At 42.4% G+C, this 10575-nt stretch overlaps 1 protein-coding gene across 1 annotated transcript in view; it reads left to right on the top strand.

Annotated features, from left to right (window-relative positions):
• Positions 1-5648: 5648 nt before the first annotated feature.
• TRMT2B (tRNA methyltransferase 2 homolog B) overlaps positions 5649-10575 on the top strand; it is a gene marked incomplete at its 5' end in the record, with an annotated part of 86232 nt that continues 81305 nt past the window's right edge. Inside the window, 2 exon segments of the mRNA XM_082865123.1 lie at positions 5649-5705; positions 6989-7241. Of these exon segments, the coding sequence (XP_082721249.1) occupies positions 5649-5705; positions 6989-7241 (310 nt within the window).

The following is a 10575-nucleotide window of genomic DNA, read 5'->3' as shown; positions in this document are numbered from 1 at the left end:
CAAGCCCCCTGTGCTTCATTTCAGCTGTAGGCTCTTCTGCTCTTGACCGGAGGCAGTAGAGTACAGAGTGCAGGTCCTATGCTCCAGCAGCATCAGCATCAGCACCACTTGGGCACTTGTTAGAAATGCAAATTATCAGGCCCTGCCCCAGACCTACTGAATCAGAATCTCTGGAGATGGGACCCAGCAATCTGTGTTTTAAGGAGTCCTCCAGGGAATTTTGATGCATGCTGGCATCAAAATTTGAGAACCGCTGGCCGAAAGTTAAAGGATTAAGAGTGGAGATGTGGCACCAGACAGTTGAATTCAAGTTCTGGTTCCATCACTTACTGTGTGACCTAGGGCAAGTTACTGATCCTTCTCTAAGTCTCAGTTATCGCATCTATAAAATACAGCCGCCAATTTTCTTATCTGTAAAATAGGTACTTACATGGAATAATGCATATAGAACACGGAACACAGTGGGAGGCACAAAGTAAGGATTCAATAAATGTTGGATACTCATTACCTTCTTAAATTAATTAATTAGTTAACTTTTGGTTGCGTTGGGTCTTCGTTGCTGCGAGCGGGCTTTCTCTAGTTGTGGCGAATGGGGGCTACTCTGTTGCGGTGCGCGGGCTTCTCACTGGGGGGGCCTCTCTTGTTGCAGAGCATGGGCTCTAGGCACATGGGTTTCAGTAGTTGTGGCACGTGGACTCAGTAGTTGTGGCTCACAGGCTCTAGAGCGCAGGCTCAGTAGTTGTGGCGCACAGGCTTAGTTGCTCCGCGGCATGTGGGATCTCCCCGGACCAGGGCTCGAACCCGTGTTCCCTGCATTGGCAGGCGGATTCTTAACCACTGCACCACCAGGGAAGCCCTGGATACTCATTATTATTATTATATTGGCTGTTCTGGATAATCAACTTTCATTTCCAATGTGATTGGGTTCCTCTGGAAAAGATCCTAATTATAAGATCAGAAACCAAATAGTGTATCTTAAACAACTCAATGGGAATGGGGCAGAAAGTATTTCATCTACCAGTCTCGTCACAGAATCATGGAATATAAAAGTGGGTGCATGCCTAAAAGTAGTCTAGTTCTACCATTCCATTCAGCCTAATAATGGCTCTTAAAAGAAATCCAGGTACATAGCGTCAGGAAAGAAAGTAGAGATGAGTCTCTTTATTATTGAGCATTTGCTGAGGATGGTGATTTGGAAAGGACTGAAATTTTAGCCTCTAGGTAATTTGTAGAATTTGTGCCCTCAGTGCTGAGTCCCAAGCATGAAGCCAAGGTTCATGTACTGATGGCATTCCAATGTAGAGCAGGACATGGGATAGGTGTCCCCATGTTATTTCTCTACATCTAGATCTAAGGGATGACTGTCAGTGCTGGGATGATACTGACATTGAATTGCAAATTTCAACACTATAAAAAGCAAAGGGTTGAGACCTTATTAAGTCAGAAAATGAACATTAGCACTAGCCATGTAAATGTGAGGTAGTAAATATCTGTGTTACCCTGGAAACCAGAACATAAAGGTAGCTAGGTAGTTTGGTGACAGTTTCCAGGGTAATTCCTCCCACCTCCAACATAAGAGCTTTCCTATTATGTTAACTCTTTCTCTACATGCCCACTGGACCTTCACTCGATGTTGCACTATCATCTCCCTCTCCCAAAAGATTCCCTGATTTCCCTAAGTAAGTGCCAGTGCCATTCTCCTAAGTACTATTGTCAAAAACCCTTAACGTTTATCAGGGAACTGAAGGGCCCCAAAAGTAATGTGTATCTCCAAACCTAAGAGGTAGAGTTTAGAAAAAATTAGACACATAAATCAGGAAATGATAGACTCTTCAACTGAAAATTAAAAAAAAATAAAAGCTCACAGTGGATGAAACTAGCTGTCTGTGACTCTTCCCCGAAGTGGTTTCTTGTAAATATAATTTGTAGATATACTGCAGATGAGATTAAGATGCTTCCCAATATCTCACCTGGGAGCTACCAACCTGGAATGTAATTCATGTAAGATGAGCTGTTACCTTGGCAACTGTAACATGTAATGAGGCTAGGAGGCAGTTAATATTGTAATGACAGAAGATTCTGGCAACTAGTTAGAGATGGTGGAAAAAGAACATTGGAGTGTCAGTGTTTATCCAGCATTGTTCAAGTAACAGGAACACTGATCTGGTAAAATGTGTTACAAATAACCCAGCCAAAGAGCTCCCTCAAAACCATTCAGCTCCATATATTCAAATTACAAATGATCGTTAGTTTGGTTTCACAAGTACATCAATAGTAGGTAGGTATAACCTTATACAGGAGATAAGAATATGTCAGTCACTAGATACTGTATTCCTCACTGGCATTTGGCTCGTAAGCCAGTCTCCTATTAATCTGCTTAGTGTAAATTAGTCCCTCAGAGTCTAAATCACTTCCACGGGAACTGATGAAATCTAGTTCTCAGTTCCATATACTGGACTATGGGAGCTTCACCAAGATTCATCAAGTCACTTTTTTCTCTGATATTTTAGGTGTTTTTCTCTCCCCCCTAATTTTCAATGTAATGACTGTCTATTGTATAAAAAATTAGAAAGTACAGAAATGGAAAAAAATTGCAAATGATCACCCCAAGCCTACTCTCTAGAAGCAACCACTGAAAACAGCTGGCATATTGCCTTCCAATGCATTTTTTTCTTTACAAATTTAAAATCATACTGAATGCACAATTTTTTACCCTGCCCTTTTCACTTAAGGTTGCCTTCTACACATATTTCTATGTCATTATAAACTTTTCAAAGACACAATTTTAAGTTAAAAAATTTTTTTAATTAATTTTTGGCTGCATTGGGTCTCTGTTGCTGTGTGCAGGCTTTTCTCTAGTTGCAGCCAGCGGGGTCTACTCTTCGTTGCGGTGCGTGGGCTTCTCATTGGGTGGCTTCTCTTGTTGCAGAGCACGGGCTCTAGGTGCATGGACTTCAGTAGTTGTGGCACTCGGGCTCAGTAGTAGTTGTGGCTCGCGGGCTCTAGAGTGCAGGCTCAGTAGTTGCGGAGCACGGGCTTAGTTGCTCCGCGGCATGTGGGATCTTCCGGAGCAGGGCTCGAACTCATGTCCCCTGCATTGGCAGGCAGATTCTTAACCACTGAGCCACCAGGGAAGCCCTAAGTTAAATTTTTTATTGAAGTGTAACACATACAGAAAAGCACACATATGAAGAGTATAACAATGAATTTTCACAAAGTGAATACATCTTTATAACCAGCACCCAGATGAAGAAATAGAATACTACCAGCACCTCAGAAGCCTCCTCATACCCCCTGCCAGCCACTCCCTGCACCAGAAAGGTAATGCCATCCTGACTTCTAACACCATACTATGAGCATAATTTTTAGTGTCTAATAGTCTATGGACAGACCATATTTTACATAACCATTCCCTATTTTTCTAATGTTGGACCTTGAAGATGGTTTCTTATTTTTAACTTTGAGAGCCTCTGGGCATATATCTTTGTTCACATCTCTATTTCTTTAGAATAGATGCCTAGACGTGGAATTTCTGGGGCAAATAGTATAAAAATTTTAAAGGCTCTGGATTCTAATTGCTTTCCAGGAAGTTTGTATCAATTTACAATCCCACCAGCAATGCATGAGAGCATCTGCCTCACTGTCCATGGTCTACTTTGAGGAATATCAGTTCTTTTTTAAATCTTCATCAATTTTATAGATAAAATAGTATTATCTACTTGATGTATAGTTTGCATGTTCTGTCATTATTAGTGAGGTAGAACAAAGCATTTTTTGACTAGTTATGTTTCTTTTCCTGCGAATTACCTCTCCATGTCTTTGCCAAGGTCTCTATTGTGGTCATTGGATTTTTCTTATCAGTTTATACAGCTCTTTATACAATAAAGAAAATGACCTTTTGCCATAGTCGTATATATTTTTCTATTTGTTTATGATTGAATTTAATTATATTTTTGTCATATAGAAGTTTGTCAGATTTATGTAGTAAAATCTATGTATGTGGTGTTTTTTTCCCACTGCTAAAGTTCTCCTGCCTCCAAATTTCAGATGTATAATTATCTATATTTTATTTTAGGGCTTTTACGATTTGATTTTTTTTTTGACCTTCAACTAATTCATCTGGAATTTGAGTTGATGCCTGGTAGTAGGGCTCAAATTTTCACGGGCATCACTGGGGTGCTTGTTAAAAACCCAGATATTCTTGGGCCCTACCCCTCTCGGATTTTGATTCTGTAAGTGTGGGGTGGGGCTCAGGAACCTGCACGTGTTACAATCACCCCAGATGATTACGTTGCACACGGGCCCCTGTGCACATTTTGAGAAACTCTTGCAAAGTGCAGTGTAGCCTGCCTTAGTACGGAGACTCAGCACCTCCCATCTGGATGACTATAGCAGTCTCCCTCAGCTTCCAAGTCACTACACCCTAAAATCCATCCTAAACACAGCTGCTAAAGTTCACTTCCAGAAACATCTCATGAAAAATTCTTCACTAGCTGCCTGTTGTTAAGGGAACTAGATCAAACCCCTCATCCCAGCACTACAACTCCAGGCCCTTCTTTTTTTTCCTATTTAATAAAAATGTTTAATGCTGCCCAAAAGTATAAAAATACAGCATGAATGGCTCCAGGCCCTTTATCTTCCTGGACCTATTGATCTCCACTGACTTTGGCACCACAGTCCCTTCCAGCCGGGCCTGCCTCCTCCTGGGCCTTGGACATATATTTTGCTCATTCCTCTTTTCATGCTGCAGCCCCCACCTCCTCTCAGGTGATTAAAATTCTATGCATTAATTCAATTCTCATTCTCTTCCTTCCTTGACTACCAAGAATATCCTCTGCTTTTCTAGAATTACCAAAGCCCATGGTTGTGTATTCTGACTTTGTGAGCCTTGTCTTTCCATCAGGTCACATACTCTCGAGGGTGCAGGCTATGTCTATCCCTCATGGCCTCTAACACAGGCCTAGAGGCCTGGGAAGCACACCTGAAGAACACGGCTAATGCAACCAAATCAGCCCTAACTGCCAAGTGATTTTATTTGTTTATTTATTTTTCCAAGTGATTTAATACATGTTATTTCTGAGAGCTAATGAAATCTTTAGCCTCTCAGAAATCCTTTCTTTGGTCCAAAATGAGAATATTTGACAAATTTCTAGAGATTTCACTTTGTAGTGATTTGGTTTGCTGGTAACAAAGTTAAGCAAAGGTTTTCTTGGTTTCGGCCCTTATTTAATTCAACAATATTTCTTATCACCTATGACATGTTCATTTATTGACTTTCCTGTTGACGAGTCTAACCTTTTCTATAATATGGGATATTTCCTCCCTCTTACAAATGTAATGATTTCACTTGTAGAGAAGAACATGGTTTATCAGATTAAATATATATAGAAATGTTAAGGCTAAGTAATTACATTATAGCTTCCTTAATCTCTTTTCTCTGGTCACCCCTCAGGGTTCTGCCTTCTCAAATGACAGACCTGCTTTAAATGAGTTCGATTGGATGCTCAGAGCAGGTGAGGGTGGGGGTGAGCGAAGATACGCCCTTTTCCTTTCAGTAGACAAGGTGGGATTCAAATCAATTCAACAAATATTTATCGAGCTCCTATTGGGCACCTGGCTCTGGGCTAGGCACAACAAAAGATGCCAAGATGAGAAATTATAAAGGAGCAGAAGGGCATGGGAAGGAGAAGAAAGGGGAAGAAGAGGTGAGGAAAGGAGTAGAGCTGGCTTTCTGAATAAGAGGGGATTAAGAGGAGAGAAAGGGAGAAGAGACCCAAAAGCACACTCTCTGGCCTGGTTTCACTTGCTAGCCCAGTGCAGGCCTAGAAACCTGAAGCAGTGGTTTGCACTCCAATTTTGCTCAAGAGCCATTAGAGCAGTTAGGAAGGCCACAATCTGAGTCAAGCACTTACCTGCTCAAGTCTTTAGAATGGGAAGCAAAGATCTCTCTTCTTTTCTTTTTTTTAGTGGATTAAAAAATTTTTTTCATTAGGGTATAGTTGATGTATAATACTCTATTAGTTTCAGGTGTACAACATAGTGATTCAAAACGCTTATAGATTATACTCCATTTAAAGTTATTATAAAATATTGGGTGTATTCCCTGTGTTGTACAATATATCCTTGTAGTTTATTTATTTTACACATCGTATAAAGATCTTTTTTTAAAAAAAGGTATATATGCACGTGTGTGTATATACACACACAGTATATACAATTATTTTTGAATGATAATAGCTAACATTTATTGAGTGTGTGCTCACTCTGTCCTAAGCACTTTGCATGCATTAACTTCTTTAATCTTTATCAAAACCCAGTGAGGTAGGTACAATTGATACGGACGTTTTTTCAGATGAGAAAAATGAGGCACTGAGCAATTAAGTAACTGGCCCAAATTCACACAGCTTATAAGTGGCAGATCTGTGCTTTGAACCTTGGTCAGGCTGACAATGTTTGCTGTTATGTGAGTTATTGGTCCTTGTTTAACTTACTGCTGTACTCAATAGGGTTAATGCATTGCCTTGCACATAATAGGCATATTATGCTTTGAATAAATAACTGAAATGTTGACTATAAAGTGTTTTCCATTTAAGCCCAATTACTATTAAGCATACAAATCGAGCGTCATAAAATGTAGATTCACTTTGCTGTAAATTTTATTCTGTTAAAGTAACAGAATAAAAACAATTTTTTTTACAGCACATACGTGTGCATCCTTCAACGCTGCGATTTGAGGAAGCCACCCCGCTCTTCCTCTCCCAATCTTCCAATCCATTATGGATCTGATGCCTGCAATTCTACCATTAGAAAACTATTCTTTTGGTTGTAGGCTACCCCTATAGAGGTAGCGCTGTTTACGCTACAGTAGTGAGAATTTCTAAGTGATTTAGGAGATTTATCCAGATCCACCAATGGGAGGGTGAGGCGAGCAGGCAGGGGGCGGGGCCGCGCGGAGGGGTCGCTGGGGAGTGAAGGCGCCGGGCCTTAGCGCAACGAGTGCTTTGGCGGAAGATTTCTAGAGAAGCACCAGGACAAAGTCGGGGGAAGGGCTCACGAGACAAGCTTCCAGGTGTCGGGCCAGCCAGCGCCCGGGGGAGCCCAGCGTCCCGTCGCGTCTGTTCCGGGAGTAGAGGCGCTGGGCGCACCAGGAAGTGACTCTCCCCAGCGGCTGCGATGTGGACCCTTAGCTGATTTTGTCGTTAACCGCCTCCGGTTTGTAAGAAGATTTATAGGTTACGAAGGTAAGAGGGGTACGTGGAGTGTCCGAAAACCCGATTTATCCCCTGCGGTAGAGAAAACTGTTTACTGCGCCAAGCTGCCTCCTGGGCGGGGAGTTGGGAAGGCCGGCGAGGTGGGGGAGGGGACGACCGGACGCTAGCTGCATGTGGTCGCATCCAGCTCTGCTTCCGCCTGTGTTCTGACCTCCCCCTGTTCCCCTTGTCGGCTCTTCTGGCCCTGCAGCCCGCCCAAGTTCAGTGGTAGCCTTTCCTAGTGTCTCTTCCTCGTTACCCTTCTTACAAACACGGTGGGCAGAACTTGCCCAAAGAGGAGAGGGATGGAAGGGCTGGTGAAGGGGGTCTGGTGGGGGAAGAAAGGACCTGACTGCACGTGGGCTGCAGTCAGGACGCAGCAGTACCCATCTGTCCGTCTGGTTTAGCCAGGAACCATGTCTGGGGCCAGGCCAGCTGCAAGAAGGGTGAACGGAGAGTGTAAGCAGGATCCTTTTCCGTGGGTGAACATTTGCTCCAAGGAGATCCTTGGCTCTGTGAGGATTAAACCTACTACATAGTCTCTGCTTTGAACCTCTCTGAGCATTTCAGGCTGGTTAGCTATTCAGCCCTAGAGAGTTAGTATACCTTGCTCTCTGGCAGCTCTGGACCTTGGGTCTCTTTCTGATCAATTCCTGAGGCAGAAATAGAGCAGTTGTCACATTCTTTTTTTTTTTTAACCCAAGCATTTATTTAAAACAGGAAACACTATAAAAACAAAATATAACTCACTTTGACTGGTATTACTATACTGCCTTGAAAACTATATTTCACTTGAGAAATTACTAAGTATGATGAGAGACTCTTTACCAGGAGAGATGTCTGGTTGGCACCCTGAAATAGTAGAGTCCTATTGTAGACTATATCTGACCATTTGGAGAAATGTAGAAGGACAAGGGGTACAGGGCAAGTGGAGCACAGTCATGGTGGCTAGTCACCAGGGAGAGGGCCCACACTCACAAAAAGTCTAAATATCATGGGATAGAGATAGCTGTACTCAAATTCCTCAGCTCCCCTGCCCCTCTGCCAACCCCCAGTGGGCCTGCAGTTTCCTTCTTCCTTCCCTGCCAGCTGGAGGGACAGGGCCCCTTTCCTGGAAGAGCACCACTCTCTCCACCTGTAGTGTGGGCCTCCTCAGTGCCCCTCTCCGTACCATTCTTTATTCTTTGTCTCCTGCCCCTTCGCTCATTCCTTTCTCTGGTTTTGCTTTTCAAATATACACATCTGTCTCACCTTGGAAGAAGGTCTACCACAGGTCACACATTTGGTAGTATTAACAGGTGGTCCTGAGTGGGCCTTAAGTTCACCACACTCCAGCAGGCACTGAGGTTAGGAGAGTTTGCGTGTGTGTGTTGTTTAAGTTTCCACGTAATTGTTCTTACGCTCACAGCACTCGCATGCATTATATCTCACCAGATTTACAGGTTGGACACATTAAGGCGCAAAGAAGTCAGGTGACACACTTCGAATCAGAGCCTGAGGCAGGGCAGTGACACATGTTGAACAGCTGCTGTGTTAGGCACAGACCTGAGTGCTTCCTATATATGAGCTCATTTAATTCTTACCACAACCCTGAAACGTAGGTGTTACCAGTCATATTTTTATAGATGGTGACACTGAGATTCATAACACTTAAGTAACTTGCCCAGAGTCACAGAGCTAGTGAGAAGAAGAGCTGGGATTAGAACATGGCCCCAGAGCCCATGTTCTTAACGACTTGTCCCTTCCTGGGAGCTGGGTGGTGTGTGTTATTGTTAACATCTGAACTCCGGGCCAGCTTAAATTTATTCTGTTAGAAATTTGAAATCCTCAGAATGCTTCCAAGCTATGACAGTTACTTTCTTTAGTACTTTGTAAACATACAAAATACTGTATGGGCTAAATATTACAGCACCCATGTCAGCATCCTCTAAATTATGTAGTGATCATGCATACTAATTTTACAGTAATAGAGGGAGCCATGGAAGAATCTTTTTAATTTTTAAAATAAATTTATTTATTTATTTATTTTTGGTTGCATTGAGTCCATGGAAGAATCTTTGTTAATAAACCTATTCCATATGTTGGACTTGAAATGTATTTCATTACGAATTAAGGTATGACTTAACATTAGGATGAAATCCAAGGTAGAGGGCAAGGGCAAATAGGTAATTTCATGGCAGATCAGTGAGGTGTCTGGCCAAGTCCATTCATGTGTCCTGGGTACTCAAAATAGTTAAACATCAATGATCAGGCACCATTAGGTAAATAGGCAACAACAGAGAGTCCTGTGTGGGAGGAAGAGGGGTTCCTTCCTCTTTCCAAAGTGAGGCCCTTCACCTGTTCTAACTCTTCCAGCTTTTGACTCATAGTTACTCCCACTATTCCTTCCCCCTGCTCCCTTCCTTTAATATTGCCACCCCCATTCAGTCCCATACTGTCTTTAAACATCATGACAGTTGTAATTAACATGTACTGAGTTTTTCCCAGGCACTGGACACTGCTCAGAGCTTTACAAACATCTTGTCTATTTAATCTTCTGCTGAGTGCTTTTTTTTAACATCTTTATTGGAGTATAATTGCTTCACAATGGTGTGTTAGTTTCTCATTTATAACAAAGTGAATCAGCTATACATATACATATATCCCCATTTCTCCTCCCTCTTTTGTCTCCCTCCCACCCTCCCTATCCCACCCCTCTAGGTGGTCACAAAGCACTGAGCTGATCTCGCTGTGTGTGCTATGCGGCTGCTTCCCACTAGCTATCTGTTTTACATTTGGTAGTGTATATATGTCCATGCCATCCTCTCACTTTTTCCCAGCTTACCCTTCCCCCTCCCCGTGTCCTCAAGTCCATTCTCTACATCTGTGTCTTTATTCCTATCCTGCCCCTAGGCTCTTCAGAACCATTTTTTTAAGATTCCATATATATGTGTTAGCATACAGTATTTGTTTTTCTCTTTCTGACTTACTTCACTCTGTATGACAGACTCTAGGTCCATCCACCTCACTACAAATAACTCAATTTCGTTTCCTTTTATGGCTTAGTAATATTCCATTGTATGTATGTGCCACATCTTCTTTATCCATTCATCTGCTGATGGACACTTAGGTTGCTTCCATGTCCTGGCTACTGTAAATAGAGCTGCAGTGAACATTGTGGTACATGTCTCTTTTTGAATTATGGTTCTCTCAGGGTATATGCCCAGTAGTGGGATTGCTGGGTCATATGGTAGTTCTATTTTTAGTTTTTTAAGGAACCTCCGTACTGTTCTCCATAGTGGCTGTATCAATTTACATTCCCACCAGCAGTGCAAGAGGGTTCCCT

Source organism: Leucopleurus acutus (assembly GCF_964270905.1).
Source record: "Leucopleurus acutus genome assembly, chromosome: X".
Classification (NCBI taxonomy): domain Eukaryota; kingdom Metazoa; phylum Chordata; class Mammalia; order Artiodactyla; family Delphinidae; genus Leucopleurus; species Leucopleurus acutus.
Note: the sequence above shows the minus strand (reverse complement) of the source record. Positions and strands in the feature narration are given on the sequence as shown.